This window comes from Carassius carassius, chromosome 20 (genome assembly GCF_963082965.1).
Source record: "Carassius carassius chromosome 20, fCarCar2.1, whole genome shotgun sequence".
Taxonomy (NCBI): domain Eukaryota; kingdom Metazoa; phylum Chordata; class Actinopteri; order Cypriniformes; family Cyprinidae; genus Carassius; species Carassius carassius.
In genome coordinates, this window is record NC_081774.1 from 18042200 (window position 1) to 18066540 (window position 24341).

Here is a 24341-nt window from a genome sequence, read left to right on the forward strand (position 1 = left end):
AATCTAATGTGAGTATTCATGCAGTATATGGGGGCAATCCTTAGGATTTGAGAATGTTTTAGAATGTTTATTGCTGTGCTCCAACGCTTAGTGGGGGCAATCCCAGAATCCATTGCAACAATCTCAGTGTATTAAAATTATGTTGGAAGTGAAAGAAATTGGTTATTTCTTTTAAAGGATGCTGCTGCAAGAAGGTATGGGACCAGAGTCTATATTTTCTTCCGAGTTTTCATGGATGAGCCTATATGTCTCTTTTTCTGATTACTGTTGTCTTGTTGCTTCATCTTGAAGTGTGCGTGTGTAAAAGAGAGTGATGTTCCAGGGCAGATGGACTCATCATTATCCAGTGTTATCTGTTCCCAGTAGGAGGGAAGGTCTATATAATCCCTACACTCCCATTAACTAAGACACATTTATAGGTTGTAGATGTAGGAGGTCATGTGCTTTCCTGGACGGTGTCTGTCAGAGCATAAGCACTACTTTATTCCATTTAATCTTTTTGTTCTTCACATGTATAAAGTGTCTTGAATTAATACTGCTTACATTACAATTATTATTGCTCGTACATACTTTACAGAGCTTTAAAATAATTTTAAACAAGCTGGTGGTAAATCAGCATATTAGAAGAATTTGTAATAGATCATTCATTGACACAGAAGACTAGAGTAATGACATTAAAGATTCAACTTTGCCATCCCAGGTATAAATTACATTAGAAAATATATTCAAATGGAAATATATAAGTTTTTAAGGATATTTTACAATCTTACTGTTTAATCTATTTTTATCAAATAAATGCAGGCTTGGTGAGCATTAGAAAATTATTACAAAAACATTTTAAAGGGGTCATATGAGGCGATTTAAAATTGTCCTTTCTCTTTGGAGTGTTACAAGCTCTTGGTGCATAAAGAAGATCTGTAAAGTTGCAAAAACTAAAGTCTCAAATCCAAAGAGATATTCTATATAAAAGTTAAGACTCGTCAACGCCCCCTTAAAACAGCTCGTTCTAACATGCCCCCACATCTCTACATCACCATGTGGGAAGATTTGCATAACGCCGCCCAGATGTTCATGCAAAGAAAGAAGGCGTACCTTTTGTTCTCGTTGTAGTATTGTTGTTGCTGCTGCCGCCATGTCGAATAGAAGCTGTGTGTTTCATTGTGAAAGCGAAGCTACTTTGTTTGGCCTTCCAAAAGAGGACGATATTCGCTGGGTTTTATGTTTATGTCTCGTCGCTTCGGCCAGACAGGCCATCACAATATGTTAAGGGCGTAATATTTCCGTTACACGCTTGAGGTATTTGGCCAATCACAACGCACTGGATAACTGGCCAATCAGAGCAGACCTTGCTTTTTAGACCGATGAGCCTTGTAAAAATTTATGCTATCAGAAGGTGGGGCATAAAGGAGAAACAATAATGTACAGTATGTGGAAAATAATGTGTTTTTTTAACCTTAAACCGCATAAATTCATTTCATTACACCAAATAATGTTCTTTTTAGCAGCATCATATGACCCCTTTGAAAAATCTTACCGACCACGAACTTTTGAACGGTATTGCCTATTGCTTTTTGTATTAATCTTTTTTGTATTCTGGGTTTACCTCCTGCCAGTTCATTTAATTTTCTGCCTCTCATATACCAAATATCTTGTCATTATATAAGTCCCATGAGCCATATGATGATATGTTTAACTGTGATGTCCATCTGTCATTATTAGCTCCAGTGGCTAATGAATTACTGTCTTTAAGCATGATCCTCTCAATTAGTCAAGATGCTTGGCTAATAACAGCTCATTAATCTCCGATAATCTCTGGATCTATGCTGTATTGCCATCTCAGCTCACAACACTTATATCCAGCATCTGTAAGGATGATAACTATATTGAGGCTTCACACTCTAAATGATCATTTAACCTACTTATTCTTATTCTTCTTAAAAATACTCAATAGGTGCGTTTCATTACAAATTTGCTCAAAACTTTTGCAATATTTTATAAATATCAATAAAAAACTATTGCAAAAAGGTGGAATTTCCATTAACCAATGTTATGCGACTAAAATGAAAATTTTCCTCTTGTGATAAGTCAAGAAGACAGATGTTGGTAGGTTCACGTATATCGCAGTCACTGCACAAGCCATTATTTTTAATTGATGGAGACATATGCATGTATCTTTAGCAAAGGAGAGCGGAGAGCCCCTTCTGCGATGCTTACGTACCGTGGCGCGGCTGGTATAATCACAAGCATTGACTAGAGTAGCCGCGATCAGCTCTATTGGCTGTGTTGGAGCCATAATGCGCCGCAGAGATGTGCAGTGAAAATAAGGGGTTATCCATCCAAGCATCAATGGCAAGGAAAGCCCCTTATACTTGAGAGTGGCCACATATGATGTGTTTCTTGGAGGTTATAGTAAATTAAATAATGATTATGTGATTCTTACGTATGCCAGATGACCTGTAAAAAACGAAAATACTGTTTCCATTGCAGCTTTGTGATTATATTATTTTTTCAAATTGTCTGAAAAACCACCTCAAGCATGCGTAAAAACTTTTTTTGCAATATGTAGGAGTTTTTGCGAAATTGACGTGTTTCCATTAGACGTATTTAAAGTTTGCGCAATTTGAAGGGTAATGGAAACACAGGTAATGAAAGCAGGTTTTTTTCTTTTGAAAGAAATTAATACATTTATTCGGCACTTAAGCATTGAAATGATCTCATTCGATTTTTAAATAAATAAATTAGCACAAAGATGCACATCATTTTAAGTGAATTTTAAGTGGCTTTAAGTGAAACTTTTTCGGTGTCAATGATAGCAATCTGCAGCAACACACTGACCAGATTTCACTTGTTTTCAGGGAAAGTGGATGGTTTCTGTCGACATTAGCAACAGCGACCATTGGTGATGCAATTTGGAATATGTACAGAGTTGAAAAAAAATCTAGGTTAATGCAAATGAGAAGCAACACTAGTGATTTCGCAGATCTTTTTGATTTGTGGTCAGAATTTGCAGTAATTAGACATAAGTTTAATTCCTACACTAATAATCCTTTTTTTAAATTTTGATATGATGCAAAGCAATGCTTACTAGCAACCTGGTGACCTGAGGTGTAAAATCTCTGTCGGTGTAAAAGGTGCATTACACTGCAGAATATGTGCATCTCTTTTCCTCAAAGTTGAATCCTTATAGAAATAGAGGATAATCAGACTCCTCCGCCTTCACTTTTCCAACCAGTGGAAGTACATGAGCAGAGTTTGGGATGGTGGGAGCTGGGAGGGGGATTTCCTACCCTCCCCCTCGAGCAGAGGCGATCACACCCTGCTACGGTGCACACAGGGCCGCATGGTTAGAGCAAGAGAGACTACAGCAGACAACCGTGTACCCTCCACTGCTCTCACAGCCACTTCCTGCTTTGCCTCTCAACCCAACCCCCTGCTGTTCTTCTCTTCACAGCAGAAAGAGATTTCTAAGTTTCTCCCGTGTGAACATGCACCCAGTCTCTCAAATCTCTTTTCCAGTTCTCTCTTTAAACTTTTCTAACATTTCACTTTTTTCTCAGTGTTTTCCTCCATCTCTGCGTCCCCTTTTTCGCTCTCACATATGTGTCGTTCATCTTCCACCCCCCCCCCCCCTTCACTGGGATGGGCCTCTCTCGCTGAAGTATCACACTCCCACAGTTGCTTCAAACAGTCCACAGCCAGTGCTTTTCCTATCTTTACTTTTAGACAGCACAATACATAAAGCTCAGTTCAAATTGAGATGTTTGTGGGAAGAATGTCGCTTTTTGAATCCATTAAGTAAACTGCTATTTAAAAGTTTGGTGTCAGTAAGATTAACACATTTATTCAGCAAGGATGCATTAATTTTTCAAAAATAAAAGTAAAGGCATTTATAATGTTACAAAAGATTTCTGTTTGAAATGATTTTTTTTTTCTTTTTTTTACTTTTCATTAATAAAAGGATCCTTAAGGTATTATAGTTTCCACAAAAATAATGGTAATATTGGTACTAAGAAATGTTTCTTGAGCAGCAAATCAGCATAATAGAATGATTTCTGAAGAATCATGTGATCATGTGTCGCCATCATAGGAATAAATTATACTTTAAAAATATATTACAATAGAAAATGTTTATTTCAAATTGTAATATTACTGTTTTTACTAAGTATATTTTTAATCAAATTAATCCAGCCTTCGTGAGACTTCTTTCAAAAACAAAACAATCTTACTGACCACAAACTTTTGAACAGTAGTACACATTCATATAAAAATGTCACATCCAAACCTCAACAGAGCCTTTTCAAAGACTTTCTCTTTGTCTTTTGGTCAGCCATTGAAAGACACTTATTTCCATCATGCATTTACAAACCTAAATAAAAATTTGCTCTAATACCAGGGCATTTGTCAGTCTTAGCACAGTCCTTTTTATGTTAATAATATAGAAGTGTTATTGTTTTTATTTGATTTGTCTATTTGAATGTAAGAAAACAACTAAGAAGCACATGTGCTAAAAGAGGAAGTTGCCTGCTGTAAAACGCACTACAGCTCCTGCAGAGATTAACTGTAACCATTTATGCAATCTTAAGATGATTTCCACATGGCCTCTTTTGCATATGGGAAAAGTAATTTATTAATGGGTGTATCTTTTAAAAGTGATATCATATTGAGTTCTGTGTGAATAACAAATATTCTCTGTTCTTAGAAATGGAAAGTGCCTCCCCTGAGCAGACTGTCAGTGCTGTTGATGCTGCTGATGTGAATGAACAGTCTCATTTGTCAGAAGAGGCTGTGAACAATCAGTCCTCCACACATAGACCAGAACCAGCTGAAGGTAAGATGCCACAGTGGCTCTAAAAATAAAGATTCTGCCATTATTTACTCACTCTTATCTGATTTATAGAAGCAGACTGTGATGGAAAGGACAAACCAGAACATGGAGATGATGATGATGAAGGTGGAGTTAGAACCGAGGAGGAGCTGTCCTCTATCAACTCCATGATGAGCACTGTGATGAATGTGGGCCAGATCGATGGCGTTGATTCTGAGCCCACCAAAATATCTCCCAGAAATTCAACCAAATCACCATCTGTCAGTCGTACTGGTAGAAGAAATCAGGTATAGGAGCAGTTGTTACATATTATATTATGGTTATATATTAGTGGTGTCCAATAATTAATTGCGATTAATCGCATCCAAAATAAAAGTTTTTGTTTACGTAATATATGTGTGTGCTGTGTATATTTATTATGTATGTATAAATACAAACACATGCATGAATATATTTAAGAAAAATATGTAATGTTTATCAAATATATTTACATATAAATATACAAGTAAATATTTTCAAAATATATACTGTATGTGTGTGCTTTTTTTAATTTATTTTGGATGCGATTAGGCGTGATTAATTGTTTGACAGCACTATTATATATTAGGGGTGCTCCGATTTATCGGCTACCAATCACAGTCGCCCGATAATCGCTTTGGGATGATTGATCGGCAGGCTCAAAAAAGCCAGATCTCAAAAAAACGATCTCAAGGTGATGATGTGCCTGACTCAGAGGTTTGGCATGACATGCATTGGCACCGTCTCAGTTTCTATCCAGTGTGGGTGAAATTATTATAATGCTTTAGGTGAGGTACAATTCATATTTCTTCATTAAATAACTGATAAAGTAATTTGAAAAGGTTTCTGTGAGACATAATTTCACAAACAGAGTGAATGAATCACCACGTGTTCTCTTTCTCTCTCAAAATCCAAATGGTTTCAAATCACATCGCGCCTGCACTATAAGTGAGCTGCACGCTGCTTTTTTAATTTAGAATGTTTGTGATAACATAAGAAAAGTAGTTTAAATGTTTTGGTTTAGCCACCTAATATATAAATATAAAAGTAAATGCAAAAGTAAAAAGCATTGAATAATTGATTAAATATTGTATTGTCATACTGTGTAAAAAAAGAATCAAAATGTTGAAAAGGCATTTTAAGTAACAATGTTTGGATTTAAAATCAAAATAATGGATAAATGTGGTGTTTGTGGTAAACAGCCATGGACACCTGTGTGAAAGCACAGTCCGTGCTGCTTCTGTACATGGACTACATACGCACTGCAGACAGCTCAATCAGGCTTGCGCTATGTAAGCTATTGTGCAAAATTACACGATTGTAAAAACAAAAATACAGTGCATGATCAAACATTTAGATGAGATAAAAATGAAAAAATGTCCCCCTCCACCCCTCAAATGAAAAAATATTCCTCTCACAAGAATCACCTGAGAGAGGAAATAATTTTCAGAAATGAAATTCAGGCATTAAATAAATGTCTAAAAATCTTGATTGGATCATCACTATAAATAGTTCTACATGGTAAAAAGAAGGCTTTAAAAAGATCGGTATCGGTGATCGGATCGGCAGATATTGCTTTCTGTGATCGGCGATCGGCCTCAAAAATCCTGATCGGAGCACCCCATTATATATAAATGCAAAGTGCCATTTGAAATTTCTTCTAAAATTAATAGTTTTGTTTCCATTGTCATTTAAGTGAAATAACTGAACATAAACATTGGAGTCGGATAAAAATACTAATTCACCAGAAATAGTACTTTTTGCCTACTATTTTTTGAATACTGTTAATTCAGACATACTATACTACTTTTTCAAATGCTATTTATACTATATATTTGAGAAGTAGCAATTTTTTGATGCAACCCAATTCTCTAGACTATTTGTCAAGGTTAAGCTTCAATAACATTTTATAATAGAAATAAAATGTAAAATGTTTCCTCTTTAGCTCAAGTGGTGCTACAAAAGACTGGCCCACATTCTAGAGTTAACAAACACGTGGTTGGCTCGTTTATTCATAAGGTGACACTTTCATTTCTATACATATCATATTTAGTCATACGAATTCTCCTGTTTTTCTACAAGTGGTGCGTCTCGTCTCCCTCGTACTGGCAGTTACTTAAACTCAGCTAAATGAGTGGCAACAAATGGTCATTGCACTTTCTCAATCCCCCCTTTGTGAGAGCCGATGGTTGTCTTATGCCTTCAATTAAAGTGTGGGATTTGACTGAAACCCTTCTCTGTGGAGAAAACAGGTGTTTCTGTCCACCAGCCCCCTCTGGTATCCCATCCCACAGCCCTAACTGTATTTCCATACGCTGAGAGTGACTCTGCACCGCTGTCTAGCCTGCAGAAGGTCTTGCCCACTGAATTAGTGATGCTCTTCTTCAGCCAGTGCTGCTGTTGTCTGGAGAAACAGATGGAGGGGCCACTTGTTGCTTCATGTGACGCGAGCGCACAACCGCTCCTGCTGCTCTAACACATACTATCTTCATCAGGCAGGCCACATCCTGCATCTGTTTTACCTGTTGTGTTTATCTCTCACCGGGGGACAAATAAACGTCTCACTGGGGGTTTGGAGTCATGGGGAGCCACATGTGTTGAGGAGCTGTATTTTTGTTTGATTAATGCATAATTACTTAATGTGTTTTCAGGGTCTATGACTCTCATAAGGTGTAATAGTTAAAAACATACAGTCTATATATAGGCTCAGTATGATTTGAACGTATTACAAAAATATATTTTTTAAAGAAATATTTAATAGGTATGATTATACTGTTGAAAGTCTGCAATGTTTTTGAAATCTAGTCAGATATGTATATAAAACTTAGGGATGCACCGATACCAATACCGATATCGGTCAACTGCATAAAGCAGCCTGCGTCAGCATTATGCTTGCATATGACCGTACTATGCTGTCTGACAAACTAGATTTTGTACAGATTTTATTTTGTTTTGGCAAGTATTTCATTATTTTGCACAGAGAAAAACGGTGGATTATGGATTATGGATTATAAACGGTTGGATTATGCAACAGACACCTCGTTGTCTCCATGAAGTTAATTAATAAACCATCGGTATCTGTCATTTTCATGCTATTTCCGATATGCAGATGGCTTTAAAATAATCAAAAATCAGCTGATATATATCGGCGGCCGATACATTGGTGCATTCCTAAAAAAACTGTATAAAACTATATACTAATCCACTATGTAATTTAGTAGCTACATTATAACTAAAATGTGTTTTGTCTTTTTGTCTGCTACAGGAAGTCAAAGATGAACGCTTAAGCTTCATTTGCCCCCTGTGTGACAAAAACTGCATGACACTGCACCAGCTCACCATGCATATCAGACAGGTGCAAACTCTCTCTTACACAAACACACCAGACCATCCCTACATGTACACCTGTTTACTGAACCACAACAGTTTGTTCTTAAAATCAGAATTTTACTGAAACTGAACATGTTATATAGACTGTATATCAGTATGTTCATGTCTGTTTTTCTTTTTTCTCCAGCATAACACAGATAGTGGGGGAACTGACCACTCCTGCAGTATCTGTGGGAAGGCTTTGAGCTCAGCCAGTTCTCTGGACCGCCACATGCTGGTTCACAGTGGAGAGAGGCCATACAAGTGTGTGATATGTAGTCAGACTTTCACTACCAATGGAAACATGCACAGGTAAAGGGTCAGATAGTGTTTTTAAAATGGTAGATGTTTACATTTTATGTAAGTGTAGACTAGCCTTTTCACTACCATTTTTGCTTTCACCTTTGAAAAGTCAAAAGGTAATCTGTGGTAATCAACATTGTCATAGATGCTGTTTATAGAGCTTAATTTGTACTGAATACATTACATTTCTTTAAACAGAAGAGAAATGGGGTTCGTGAGGGAACTAAAAAGAGTTGATGAGAAGCTAATAATTCATGTATTAAAATGTACATAACTGTAAAATACAAACTATCACAATATAACACTCTAAAAAAGATGAAATATTCTGTTTGCATGCATGCCATGTGATCACTGTCTGACGTCAGAGAACCTTTAACATGCAAATGCATTGTTACAGTCTTTCTCAATCGATTTGACACTTTTCTTCCAATGCAGTGTACTTGTTCTCAAAACATTTAACACAGCCATCCAATCACAACATTATCTTAATCAAACAGTTCAACTTAACTGCAAAATGAAGCACTGCAATTTTTTTCATGTTTTTTGCAATACTTCAACAGGAAGTTTTGTTTGATATATATTGTGTATATCTAAACAAATTAAAAATTGTTATCCAACACCTGTTATCACCCATGAGAAAAAACGATTTGCCCCTTTAAATTTAAAATCTGTTTGTGCCATTTGGAAAGATGGTTCTGAGTCCATGCTTTCTTTTCATGTGTCTTTGTGGTAAAGGGTTTGATGTGTGACTCTTTTTGTTTGTGTTGATGGGATGTGCATAGAGGGCTTCCTTGTGCCGTTGAGATATACAGGCATTCCAGATGGGGGTGGAAGAAGTTTGTATGAGTGAGAGGGAGAAAAGGCAGGGGGCAGGGAGAGGAGTGCTGGACATGCTTTTTGGATGGCACATTATGGATTTTTTTGGGTCATATTTAACTGTATTGTTTCATATATTAGATAACAAAAACAGCTTTGCTTGGCATGTTAAATCATGCAGCTGAGATGTTTTTCCCACACTGCCCTCTGGCAATATTGATAAGGCACTGCAGAAGGAAAAATTTACTTTTGCATCAACTAGTAACTAGTAACCACAATGTGATTAAGTGCCATGTGACAAGAAATGGCAAGAACTGGAATTATGCATGATAATATAATTATGCTGATACTGTTTCAGTCTGTAAGGTATCAACATGGTTTTTTGCTGTGGCCAGAGACATGAGATGGAACAGGATTCAGGCTGTCAGGGTTGGGTCCACATGTGGGTGACCATCACTCTGCCTTTCTGCTATTAATATCTTTGGCTACAGAATGTAAAACAAGATTCTTACCACTGGGTCTGCTGACATTTATCCTCCCTTTCCAGTTACATACACAGTGCAGACCATTAACTCTACACACCACAATGCAATACACATTTCATTTGAAAATGTGCACACCATACATATGCTCTATAGACCTATTTGGTCAACTGTTTTCTATGAAACACATCTGCACATAAGCATCAGGGGCCTTGTATCTGGTTGAACCTGAAAGGTGGGTTTGTTTCTGTGTAAGTGTAGGAGGGTGAGGGGTGCGCACGTTCCAGCATGTTGTAATGTGACTCCCAGCACTTTGCCTCCACACATTACCTCTGACCTCTGCTGGCCATATAATTGCATTTCCCATCGCCTGGTCACTCCTCTGTATTTTGCATGCTTTAATTATTGAAGTATTCCAGTGGCCCCAGTGCCATCACATCACAAAGAATATTTTACATGGAAGAGGTTAAAGATTTAAATGAACCCTTATTATTGTAATTTTTACAATTAAATTAAAACAGTTTGATAATGAATAATGAAAATGAGACTTTGTATAACAATAATGAGAATTTAGGTTTTTTATTTTGGACACCTCAAATTCTTAAATCTTAAATCCTCAAATACATTAAATGCAAATATATATCAGTAAGGAGCGCCTATGCATGTTGAATTAAATAAAGCATTTTAATTTCTCTTATTTTTATGATGGTTGTCAATAGACAGAACTTGGTCTGAGTTTAGTTATGTATTTCTGCAGGCACATGAAAATTCATGAAAAGGATGCAAACAGTATTCCTACCCCTAGTTCTTCCCCACTAATCAAGCGCCGACGACTCTCTAGTAAGAAGAAGCCGAGTGTAGAGGATGAAGTGGAGCAGGCTGAGGAGCCGCCAGTTAAAAAAGTAAATTTTCACCCTTCTTTATGTCTGTGTCAGTACAAAAACAGTCAAATAGTATAAATTACTTTTGGAATTTATTATGCTCGTACCTCTGAAGTTGTATGAAAAAGCATTGTCTTGTTTTAGGTGATGTTAGTGCAAAAGTCGGGAGAGAATGATTCTGTTAAGAGTGAAGAAGAGATCCTTCACTGCCCCATCTGCTTCAAGACATTCAACTGTAAATATGATCTGGAAACACACATGGAGACACATCCTGACACTACACTCAGGTAGGCTCTGGACGTTGTATTCCTGTATATATATCTAATATATATACTGTTTCTGACAGTTTTCTCTAATCCTAGGTGTAACATTTGTTGCATTTCCTTTCGCACACACCGGGGTCTTCTGCGTCATAACGCCGCCATTCATAAGCAGCTCCCTACTGACCCCTCTGGAGAACCCTTTATTCAGAATAACCCCTCCATCCCTCTGGGGTTTGGTGACTTGGCTTTTATTGACTTCAGCTGTCAAAAATTTCCCCAAATTGCACAGGTAAAGACTTGTAAATGCATTAGATGAGATATAATTACTTTATTTCTTTTTAGGATGATGACAGAAGATAATTTGTTTTATTTATTCAGGTCTGGTGTGAGACTAATTTGCGCAGATGCTCTAGCAAGTTCCACAAATTTGTTTGTGAGGTCTGCAACAAGGCCTTCCCTCTTCAGCAGTCTCTGGATCTCCACAAATCCTCACATAAAAGAAGCGCAGGCACCAGCACTGAACCTCAGGAACATAACGCAGATGGTGTTATGGATGCACCCAAAGTTAACTCCCATTCCACGGATTCCAAGGAGGTCAATGAACTAGTACCACATGTTGATCGTACCAGTTCAGATGGAAAAAACGTTTTTTTGGAGTGCCTGGGTCTCCAACACTCCTCTTTGGCCAAGCCAGAGAAATCAGAAGAGCAAATTCAGCAGGAAATTTTAGACAGCATTCACTTTATTCATATTGAGCCACCTTCAACTAATCTACCTCAAGAAAACAGCAACAATCTCGGCATCTCAATTTTGGAACCCGTCTCTCTTCAAGCCATGAACAAGAATGCCGCCCTTGGCCTCCTGTCGCTACAGCCACTCCATGGTGTCGTCAGTAGTGGTATGTTTGTCCCAATAAGTGGTCCAGCTGCGGTGGAGCTAGCAGACATTGAACAAATCCTTAAGCTTGCAGCCTCTGTGCCACCTCAGATGTCTTTGTCTATGCTTGCCAAAGGTCTGGGCAGTCCCCTACAGGTGGACCCCAAACAGATTGCTTCTCTGAAGCAAAAGCCCTTAATCACTCCAAGATCAAGTATGGGTACCTCCACACCCCCTCCTCCTGTCATGAATGCCCAACAGGCCTCATCGGGCAACATCAGTCCTAGCCTTCCCCCCCAAACAGGTCAACAAGTGAGAACTGCCAGACAATCACCAGCTTCCTCTACATCCTCAACCTCGTCATCTCCTACCAACTGGGAGACTACTCAGCTGGGGCCAGATGTAATAGGAAACACGATTATTTCGTATGAAACTGGAAAGCAAGAAGAATTTGATGGCAAGGGGAAGGAATCAAGAGGCAAGAAGATGGCCAAGACCGAGTACCCTTGCCGGTTCTGCAAAGAAGTTTTTTCCTTCTTAGGCGGCCTCCAGGCTCATATGCGTCACCATCTGGGAGCGTCACCATACCAGTGCACCATTTGTAGCTACGCTGCTCCTGACAAAGCAACGCTGATTCGACATTTCAGAACACATAGCGGTGAGCGGCCATACGTCTGCCGCCTCTGTCACTACCCTTTCACTGTGAAGGCTAATTGTGAGCGTCATTTGCGCAAGAAACACATGAAGAACACACGCAAAGACATCGAGAAAAACATTGAATATGTCACCACCTCCTCTAGTGCAAGTGGTGTAATCGGAGGCACCACACTAGACCTTCTTGATACGGCCGGTGCCGGTAACACATCTTGTCGATTTTGCGGGGAGGACCTTAAGAGCTACAGAGCACTTCAGATTCACCTGCGGACGCACAATGGATGTCAGCGGAAGCCATTTGAGTGTAAGCAATGTGGGGCAGCGTTTCTCGCTAAAAGGAACTGCATTCACCATTTGCTGAAGCACCACCCAGATGTTCCAGAGCGGGAAATTGAAGAAAACATCAAAAGTCTTGTACTGGTTGGAGGAGACACCACCACTCAAGCTATCCCTCCAACCTCAAATGGGCTGGTTAACAGCACCGTTCCTAAGAATGTAGGTCCCTACACTGGACCTGACGAGGACCAAGACCAGCCTTTAGATTTCTCTAGTAAATCTCAAAAAACGATTGCTTCAAATGTTAAACTTGAAGTAACAACATCTCCTCTGTTTAACGACTGCTCTATGGAGCCCATTGATCTCTCGATACCTAAGGATCCTGAGAAGAAGAGAATGATGAAAGAAAAACCTCAGAGTGTGTCCCTGAATCAACAAGACATCAAGAAAGAACAGACCCTGGAAACGACCCCTGGACTTCTCGCCACTCTCCCAGTCTCCATTTCTAGCCGGGCCTCTGCTCTATCCAGTGACCTTACTAAGCCTTTTCCTCGCTTGAAGCCATTGCTACCAAAACCATCTTCTGTTTCCAGTACTAAAATGGCACCGCTGGCCTCCATTGTCCAGATGATCGAAACAAGAATAGATGGCAAAAACAGTGTTAGTGCAATGGATTTTAATAAACTAAGTGAGAAGAAGGGCACTACTAAACTGGATTACATTCAAAATGGATCTTTTGATAACACAAAGAAGAGAGGCAAGAAGAGACCTTTTCAGGAAGAGATCTGTGATCCAAGAATGCCGACAGGTTGTGGCGCTGACTTGGAGTCAAGTGGAGAGTTTCCCAGTGTGGAGAAAATGCTAGCTACCACAGACTCAAATAAATTCAGCCCCTACTTACAACCCAGTCAGATGGAGCCAATGAAGGAAGAGAAAGAGAAGCAATCTGTCAATGAGGAGGTAAAAGAGGGACGAGAGGATAAGCCAAAGAAACCTTCACCAAACAAAGGAAAGAAGAACGCTTATTCCAATTCAGTGCAGAAAATGACCTGCCCATACTGTCCACGTCTATTCCCTTGGGCCAGCTCATTGCAAAGGCATATGCTAACACACACAGGTAAGACCGTTTACAATTCATAAATTATGACATTAACCCTTGTGCATTGTTGGGGATGTTTTCGTCCACTAGGGGGTAAAGTTGAGTCTTATATTGGCCACAACTTTCTCTGTGTTTGAGCTAATGGAATGATTTTTGGTGACAAATCTTATTTTGACCCATATTTTGGGAAAATGCTTTGAAATTTTTCAAAAACTCAACGGTATACTGTGGGCAAATTCACTACCCTTTCGGGATGTTCGTGGATGAAAACATCCACTAAATTAAACTGCTGTAAAAATGTATCAGATAAATATTTTTTTCAAATTTTTTTTTGCATAAATCTATTAATCAACCTCAGTCCTGATCAAAACTACCAAATTTTTAAAAAAATTCCAAGATTTTAACTTTTTAATTACCAAGTTCATAAATGATGCCACTGATTTGGGAAAAAAAACACACAAAATTACATATTTTCAATATAAAAAGTGATTGTGGACTGGATTTTTTTTTACCTTTTATCACAGTCTTGGGCATGTCAAAGATTAGTAACAAGATTGGCTTTGATGCATTGTTAGTTTTTGTGCAGCATTAGATTTAAATTTTTTCTCCCTAATTTGTTGTTGGTGGCTGTTTTTGCCCCATTGACTTCCATTATAACGACATTTTTTGATTGCAAAGTCATGACACCATATAATCATGCATTCTTGATTGTTTGTGGTTTTCACTTTTGGGAAGAGGTAAAAAAATGTATTTTTACAGTTGATCACTAGGTGGGACCATTAACCCTTTAAATAGGCCTGTGCAAAAAGGCTTGGTTTCTGGCTTGTATATGGAGTTTTATAGTGTTTGTGTGTGTGTGATAGAGAGAGAGAGAGAAAGAGAGGGTGTGAGAGAGACCTTTGTGCACTTACCTTGATGTACAGTATCTGAAAAAAATCAAAATATGCACCTCATGCTCTCAGAACTACATGGAGTAAACAATAAAAAAAGAAGTGTGTTTATGCACCTGCTTCCTTTTGATGGGGAAAAGTACAGATTGCCTATATGTGAAATGCTCCTCTTTTCTTGATGGTAAAGTCAGTTTAAAACCTTAAAATCCTGTAAAAAAATCTACTTCGCATCAAATGTATGAACATAATGTATTATGAACCAAAATGCAATTCCAACTTCAAATAAGCTGCAGCTCGCTGGAGGGGTCACGCTACATAATCATTTCTAAAACTTTGGTAGAAGTCAAGCCCTTTCTTGTGTTGCTTGCTGCTCTTCTCACCATTAAATATCCAGCACAATGGCATGCAAGTGTTTAAATCCACGTACTTTACTTTTGTTTGATCTATTCGCTTGTTAAGTCTGACGTCACGTAGAAGCGCTTCCGTGTCCAAACGCTCTATCAGTTACCACGAGAAAACAATAAAATGTGCTAATATAAACTCACAATGTGATAGAATACTAGCGAAAAAGTTATAATATTAACCTTTAACTCCATACCGATGTACCAGATAGCCAGACAATGAAAATATAAATATAAAAAAAATATATAAAAAAATTTTTGTGTTTGGGACACTGTGAGCACGGAGACTGTAGTGTATATCGTAAGTTTGAAAGCATTCAACTTAAATTATCAATATGAATAAACAGTGCTCATAAATGGCTGCTGAGGTCATATTCTCAAGTGAAGCGAGTTGAGGCCTGGACCCGGAAACAGCGCTTCTTACGTCATCACTTAACAACCGAATACTTTCACCACCATTAAAAGGCAGCAGGTGCATAAATACACTTTTGTTTACTCCATGTACACCCTCTCTTTCTCTCTCTCTCTCTATCACACACACACAAACACTATAAAACTCCATATACAAGCCAGAAACTAAGCCTTTTTTTGCACAGGCCTATCTAAAGGGTTAATTGTTCCACCTAGTGATCAACTGTAAAATGAACAAATTTTACCTCTTCCCAAAAGGGAAAACCACAAACAATCAAGAATGCATGATTACATGGTGTCATGGCTTTGCAATCAAAAAATGTCGTTATAATGGAAGTCAATGGGGCAAAAACAGCCACCAACAACAAATTAGGGAGAAAAAATGTAAATCTAATGTTGCACAAAAACTAAAAATGCATCAAAGCCAGTGTTGCTACTAATCTTTGACATGCCCAAGACTGTTATAAAAAGTAAATAAAAAATCCAGCCACAATTACTTTTATATTGAAAATAAGTCATTTTGTGTGTGTTTTTTCCCCCAAATCAGTGACATCATTTATGAACTTTGCAATTAAAGAGTTAAAATCTTGCATTTTTTAAAAACATTTGGTAGTTTTGATCAGGACTGAGGTTGATTAACAGATTTATGCAAAAAAAATTGAAAAAAAAATATGAATCTGATACATTTTTACAGCAGTTTAATTAAGTGGATGTTTTCATCCCGAACAACTCGAAAGGGTAGTGAATTTGTACAATCCACAAGGGTTAAGCACTTTATTTACTTTTTATTTACTCTATCCTACAATACAATTAGCTACATACCATTCTTAGGAAAGTGGAGTTTACAGAATCTGTTAAATGAAGTACAATATTTAATTTGTCAGCGATTTAGCTGGAATCATTCTTCATCCATTAAAATGATATTGAATAAATCACACAGTAGTGCAGAAAGAGTGAACAAACATGCTAAAGTTAGATGTGTTGATTAGCTTTGAAGTTCATTCACTGTCTATAATTATTTACACTACTGTTTGGAGTTTTTTTTTTTTTGGAAAAAAAAGTAATTCTTAGTTTGCAAGGATGCATTAAATTGATCAACAGTGATAGTAAAAACATTTTAAAGGTGGGGTAAGTGATTTCTTGTAGCCAATGTTGATATTTCAAATCACCAAAACAAACACGCCTCTACCCCAAAAGGGTCTCGCCCCTATTTTGATAGCGCTGCCCCACACATACGTACGCAACCCAGGCAACGATTATGGCGGAATCTGCTGTGCCAGCCGGCTGAAGGTATGATGTCATCAATAAGTGAAAGCAATGTGTTTTGTTAGTACTGTGTGTTTTAACGTGCATATATTTGTTTTAACAGCATATATTAGCTCTGTGAAACAAAGCAAAACCAATGTTACATAACTATTGAGAAGGAAAAAACAACCTTAGCGTCCAATCGCAGGCCTCTTTGAGTTTTCTTCAGCGCCGGAAAGCTGATCTGATATTTACAAGGGTCCTACTTCTTGCAGTATCCCAAATCTTCTTTTGTTTCGCAGACGTTTTCCTCTTTTGTTTTTAATCCGCCATCTCTATCTTTCTGTTGTCACTCGGCTTGGCACGGCTAATGTCCGTCCTGTGCACTGAGCACTCTCTCGTCCCCATTATGAGTAGACACGCCCTTTACTGCTGATTGGCTATGAGTTGGTTTTGGTACTCGGCCCGACTCTGTTTTCTAAAATGTTTTTGAAAAAATACATTCCCCACCTTTAAATGTCACAAAAGATTTTTGTTTTTTTATTAAATTCTGTTCATTTTAACTTTTTTTTTCAGAGAACCCTAAAATGTACATTATGGCTTCCACAAAAATATTAAGCAGCAAAACAGTTTTCAACATTGAATACAAAACGAAATATTTTTCAAGCAACAAATCAGAATGTGATGTGATGATTTGAAATCTGTTGATGTGACATTGAAGACTGGAGTAATGGCTGAACAAAATCTTTACAGAAATAAATTATTATTTTTAAAATTACATTTTAAAATATATTCAAATAGAAAACATATATTTTAAATGGTTATAATATTTCACAGTATTACTGAATGAATGCAGCCATAATGAGCATTAGAAACTTCTTTCAAAAACAAAAAAATAATCTTACCGACTCCAAACTTTTTATATACATTTTTATTTGAGTCAATAAAGTTTTGTTTCTCTCTTCAGAGTGTTACGGTTTTGTGCATTAATTTCACAGGTCAGAAGCCATACCCTTGTCCTCAGTGTGAGTCATTCTTCTCCACCAAGTCAAACTGTGAGCGCCACCTGCTCCGCAAACATGGAATGTCTAATCGGACTCTTCAAAACAGTGGATCTCGACCCAGACCTAAGGCTGACGAAGGATCCCAAGGAAGTACTGGTACTATTGGTCAGTAACATTATATTATATATGAATATTTATCACTAATAGTTTTGCATTTTGAAATTTTAAAATGAAGTATGTTTTAGTGTGTTTTCTGTGTGGCAACAAGACTTTCATATTGCAATATTATAATTGAATATTATTACATTGTTTCAAACTTGTGTATGCAGAGCAGTGCAATGTATATAGTGCTTAACAAGCTTTTGTTGTCTTGGTAGAGAGTGTATCGGACACTGAACCTCCTGTAGTCAGAGATATTGTGGATCTGAGCTCTGTCAACCCCAAACAAGAGGAGAAAGCTTCATCTCCAGAACATGCACCAGTACAAACAGAACAATCAGCCGCTGAACAAACAGACAGCATCTCAGACCTAAACCAAACACAGCAGGCAGAGGGAAACCCTGAGGGAGTAGAAAATAATGATGATGACTCTCAAAGCAATAATAGTCTTGATATGAACCTCGCCAACAAGTTCGTAGACTGCAAGCTTTCTGGAACAGAGCAGCACCAGCCTAAATCAACTGCTGAACCGGTTTCTCCACCAGATGAGTTTCCACACACCTGTGCGTCCTGCAAGAAAACTTTTCGCCATGCAGCCACTCTCAGCCGGCACCAGAAAACTCACATTCAGGAGGTCCAGCCAGAGAATGGAGGCAAAAAAGGAAGACGCCAACCTGCTCCTCAAAACCCAGTCACAGCACCCAGAAAGGAGCTGGAGCTGGAGGCCAAGTTAGAAGATGATGAAAAGGACGAGAACAGCAGCTGTGTGGAAAGTGGTGCTGATGAGGAGGAGAGGGAGGTGATGAGTGATGATGAAGAAGAAGAAGCTGCTTCCTCAGAGCTCAGGGCTTTGGAAGAGGAGGGCGACCCTGCTGGAGGCAAAACCGACAAGAGGAAGAAGATCTGTGCTGTGTGCAGCAAACGCTTCTGGAGCCTGCAAGACTTGACCAGACACATGCGCTCACATACTGGTAAGATCTGGAGCATTTTACTGTTATTATTTACCAACCTTAAACTAATAAAGGGATAGTTCACCCAAAAATGAACATTTTGTCATTAATTACTCACCCTCATGTTGTTCCAAACTACATGAGGGTGAGTAATTAATGACAGAACTTTCATTTTTGGGTGAACTATCCCTTTAAACCAATTAAAATGAAAAATTTGATGCATCTAACCTGACCCTTTGTGTTGTAGGTGAGCGACCTTATAAGTGCCAAACCTGTCACCGCACCTTCACCCTGAAGCACAGTCTGGTGAGGCATCAACGTGTCCACCAGAAACCTACAGATGAGGCAGAACTGAATGAAGAAATGGATGGAACAAGAGATAACAGCGAATTGCTGGAGGGAAAAGAGGTGAGGTGTTCATCTGCAAGTCAAAGTGAAGCAACAGCTCCAATCCAGAGTGAGAATGAATGTGGGAAAGCAGGAGCACCCCAAGAAGAAGAGAGTGAAGGACATATGGAGGAAATTCAGCATCCTGAAGATACATCCATGGCGATGAATTCTGCTGAAGAACCTCAGCCGGATGGGGCTGAACAGGAGGATCATCAAACAGTCGCCTCAGTAGAGGCCCAATCAGGCTGTGATCCAGATCTAGCAAAAATCAGTGTCCATAGCTGTACAGCAGCTCACGAAATGACAGAGACACCCGATCAGTGAAGAGAAAATTCACTGTGTTGATTTTGTGCCATAGTTTATCGAGCTTCCACAAACTCGGTAAGAGTTGCAAAGCCTGGCTTCTGCCGATATTTGTCTTATACAGTGTGCATGACAGACTTCTATTGATGCCTTAATGCTTTTTTCTAAAGATCTGGATCAACACATAACTGGACGGTAGCAATTTTAATCCTATTTATATGATTTTTAATGAATCATATAAAGCCTTTATATCAATAAATTAGAAGTATTTGTATGATGAACAGAAGATTTATATATCAGCATTAAATTGTATTATTCTTGAGTCAGTTTCTGCATGTTTTTAGTATCTGTATAGAATTGGTTGGTTTCCTTTTTGTCTTATGGATTTAAAGAGCTTAATTGTCTGACTTATTTTCATTATCAAGATTGGCTGAATACATTTTGGAAAAAATTGCTTTTCAGCTCTGTAATTGTTATTTTGGGTGATCGTCGGCCAATCAGTTTATCGGCAATATTTGCCCATTCTTTGTATATTATCCTCCATCTTTGAGCCTCGTTGACAAATGTTGCAGAAGGCATGTACAAGTGGCTGGGAAGCTTGAAACAGCGCCTTCTGGTGGCATAAAGTGTGAAGTATTATATTATAAGGCCTGTGTATCAGAGAGAAGTCAGTGTGATTCAGTGAACATTTTATATCTTTAAAGTGTGATTTGTGTTTGCCTTCTTGGTTTTGTGTTTGTACTGGAAATCTCCCTAGGATTCATTTTGACTTCAACACTGGTGTTCACACTAAAAATCAAACCCTTCTTTTTCTTTTTATCTTGTACATATCGGTTCTGAAAAGAAATCTGAAATGTATCCCTTATACCGATTTATGTAGAAGGGATATTTATCTTTCCTAAAACAAAACAAAACACAAATTGAACCATTTTACATTAGTTGTTGCAATAGTGTGACTTGAATAACCCCTGAAGTCCACACAAAACTGCATTTGAGATCCAGTGAATTTGAAGCCCTCACAGTGGCAAAACGTTTGCTAGTTTTCATTCATTTTGAAAGCTGTGTCTCTGGATTTAAAACCAATTGAAACATTGCAAATGAACTGGGTTTATATTTGTCGAAACACATTTTTCTTTCTTTTGTTTTTGAATGATGTTTGTACTTGTAAATGTGTACGTGTGTTTGTGTGTGTGGGTGTGCACAGTCATATGGATAGAAAACACTGAACATTGTCTGCAGGTATTTATTGATCAGTCTAGAACGTGTGGTTGTCATTTTGAAAAGCCATGTTGAATCCAATTTCTGTAGCGAGGAGAATCAAAAAGACGAATGTTGTTTGAGATTGTGAGGTTCTCAACATTTTCAGAAACTCTGTACATTCAGATGCTTTAGATAATTATATATTTTGTGTGTGTGTGTGTGTGTTTGTTTGTCAGCTAGTGAAACCTTGAACCAATTCAACTATCCATTCATTCGAGAACATTGGGAGTATAATTTGATGGGTTTGACAATATGATTATAAATATAATGATTTTTGCATGTTGATCTGATTTGAATTTCTCAGTTATTCTATTTCTCAGGGTGTTTTCACAATCTGAGTATCTGTCTGGTGTGTGAAATGCAATCTCTGTTCACTACACTACATTTAAGAGCATTTGACTGAATTTGGTCACTGTATGTTTAGGCCTAATTGTACCAAACCTTTTGTGCAAAAATTCTGCAAATACTTGTAATTACTTTTTTTCAACCCTGTAAAGCGAATAAATCATCCAATCAATAAATATACACTAAGAAAGAGTGAGAAATTAAGTTTTATTTTTTCTGTCTATATTTTGTTCTTAATTTATACTTAACATTAACATTAATATTATTTAGTATTGTTCATATTTAATACTATTATAATACAGCGCCATATCAACCATCAAGAACATTCTAGCAACCTCTGCCTGTATGCGTTTGATATCAGCAGTGTATCTTTATGAAGTATAATAATTCATGAATGATTAGCCTGCTGAAAATGGATGCTTAATTTAGCGTTTCGAGTTCTCTCTTTGAGCCTTCTCAGCACCCTTTCCCATGTAGGGGGGCAGGGTTTAATATTTTTTTTGAAGCACACCTGGGCGCCGCTATTGGCTAGTGGACCCCAACCTGCTGTTAGCATTCCATTGACTCCCATTCATTTTGGCGTCACTTTGACAGCGAATTACTTTACATCTGAGGCGTTTAAAGACTCCATTTGTTCATTAATTATTTCTAAAGAAACACGAAAATGTATAAAAGGCTCCATTACCTTCTATCTTACGTTATGGTCCCGTAGAAGCAGTTTTTGTAAAAAAAAAAAAAATAGGCTAACGATTGCGTCATAACCAGCGACTCTCAGTCGCACAGTAGAGAAATTACCATATGGGCAGGAGGAGAAGCTCGCAGGCAATCTTTTACTGTCTATGAGGCTATCGGGGGGACTTGGAGGCATAAAGTCAAGGGAGATAATTAATCAGAATACTTACCAAAACTTTCTCCTGTTCGGGGAGGTATGAAACGATATTAGTCATATTAACGTTACAAGATTCAACGATCATGAAAAATAACAATATAAAGGCACATTTACATTGATTATGATCATGAGTCATATACACACCAAAATGAGAAGTATATATATATATATATATATATATATATATATATATATATATATATGTAGTATATATATATATGTTTTTTTCCCCCACACCCACTAATCTGTTTCACACTCCACGTGACAGCCACATACGCAAAACTAACGCAGTCTTGAGCCGGAAAGAGAATTGATTAGTTCATCTCATGAGTCTTTCGGGTCTCGGGTCGAGTTTGACTCTTTCCTTAATCACGTGACAGACCCATACGCTATTTCTGTCACTGTGTTTTTGTTACTGTTTGTTGAGGATCTGTGTTTTGTTATTATTTTATAAATAAATAAAACCCTGTTATAAATAAAATATTGATTAATTTGTCTTTTTGACTGTCTATCGGTAAATAAACACTAGGCTATATAATAATATAATAATTCAAGCTTACAATAAAAAGTATTTATACTAGTTTGTTCATTTTTACTCCAATTTTGAGTTTGCTAGTATAATAATTGCTTTTCCTAGGCAGACTTGACATATTGGTGTAATATATGTATAAGAAGATTGCTCAAAAAAGGACATAATGACATATACATTAAAAGCAAATAAAATTTTGAATTTTAATTATTAATGTTAGTTTAAAACATTAAGGTTATGATAACTTCAGCTTTAACAGTTTTAACCCAGCTCAGAGTGAGGAGGATACTTCAGATGCTGGTGCTACTGCCAGTGCAGGGGCCATGTTTTGGGAAGACTTTGACGAGAGGGTAGCAAGCTTGAGGCCTTCTGCTACCTCTTCTAAGACCTCAGATGCTATAAAGGTGCAGGCCTACCTTGCAGAGCCACTCTTACCCCGCACATCAGACCCTCTGGCCTGGTGGAGGAGATGTTCACCAGTATACAAAAGCCTTTCTGAAGTCACAAAGACAAGACTTTGCATTGTGGCCACATCTGTGCCATCTGAAAGAATTTTTTCTAAAACTGGGCAGATTATCTCAGATAGAAGAAACAGACTCAGCCCATCCAAGGTCAGGGAGCTTGTTTTTTTTAATGCAAACATGCCTTAAAGCAAGTCCTAAAAATATAGCCACAGTGTGTTATTTATTTTAAAGCTTATATTTTTATTTATTTAGAAAAAGACTAGCTTGTTGTGCAATATTTTTGTTGTTGTTGTGATTTTAAAGGTAATTTGTTATTGTTATAAGGCTCCGTAGCTTTAGTATCTCTTCATTTTCATTTATTTTTATTTAAATGGTTTAAAATTATTTGGGGAATAGTTATACTCTTTGATATAAAGTTTTTATTTTGGCACAAAAGTGTTATTTATTTTAAAATGTATTCATTTTAAATTATTATATAAAAAAAGCAAAGCTTGTTGTGCAATATTTAGTTTTTCTTTTTTTTCTTTTTTTATATTGTACTTTTAAAGTTCATTTGTTAAGGTTATTAGACCCTGTGGCTTTATTATCTTTTAGTTTTATCTTTATTATACTTTTTTATTATTTTGATTTATTTTGGAATAGTTGTCCTCTTTGTTACAAAGCTTTAATGGCACAAAAATAAACAATAAACAACAATTCAAAAGTATGTACACAGTGTTTTTTAATGTTTATAAAGTGTCATATGTTACAAAAGTATGGTTTATACAGACAATCTGATTTAATAATTACTCTAGCCAATGTTGTCACATCACGGGACAAAAGAACGAACAACCCGAAGAACCGAAAGATTAACTAATCAATTCTCTCTCCGACTCAATACTGCATTCTTTTACTGTCTATGGTTTTAGCGTACGGGGCTGTCACGTGATTAAGGAATGACTCGACCCGACCCGAAGACTCATGAGATGAACTAATCAATTCTCTTTCCGGCTCATATTGCATTGGTTTTAGCGTATGTGGCTGTCACGTGATTAAGGAACGAGTCAAAAACCCGAAAGACCCGAACTATGAACTAATCAATTCTCTTTCCGGCTCAGACTGCATTGGGTTAGCGTATGGGGCTGTCACGTGATTAAGGAACGAGTCAAAAACCCGATAGACCCGAACTATGAACTAATCAATTCTCTTTCCGGCTCAAGACTCCATTGACTGACAGGTGAATCCATAGACATGTATGGT

The 24341-nt window shown here is 37.5% G+C and overlaps 1 protein-coding gene across 2 annotated transcripts in view; it reads left to right on the forward strand.

Moving 5' to 3' along the window:
* Positions 1 to 19935, forward strand: part of LOC132096554 (ras-responsive element-binding protein 1-like) — a 34910-nt gene extending 14975 nt beyond the window's left edge. Inside the window, exons 3-14 of one of the 2 annotated variants that reach the window (XM_059501987.1) lie at positions 4700 to 4828; positions 4898 to 5112; positions 8109 to 8198; positions 8361 to 8524; positions 10571 to 10715; positions 10839 to 10981; positions 11057 to 11246; positions 11336 to 13880; positions 16762 to 16854; positions 17808 to 17978; positions 18191 to 18943; positions 19170 to 19935. In XM_059501987.1, the coding sequence (XP_059357970.1) occupies positions 4700 to 4828; positions 4898 to 5112; positions 8109 to 8198; positions 8361 to 8524; positions 10571 to 10715; positions 10839 to 10981; positions 11057 to 11246; positions 11336 to 13880; positions 16762 to 16854; positions 17808 to 17978; positions 18191 to 18943; positions 19170 to 19636 (5105 nt within the window). In that variant the 3' untranslated portion in view covers positions 19637 to 19935. The remainder of the gene's footprint in view (positions 1 to 4699; positions 4829 to 4897; positions 5113 to 8108; positions 8199 to 8360; positions 8525 to 10570; positions 10716 to 10838; positions 10982 to 11056; positions 11247 to 11335; positions 13881 to 16761; positions 16855 to 17807; positions 17979 to 18190; positions 18944 to 19169) is intronic. The other variant, XM_059501988.1, reaches the window with a different exon arrangement.
* The last annotated feature ends 4406 nt before the right edge of the window (positions 19936 to 24341 follow it).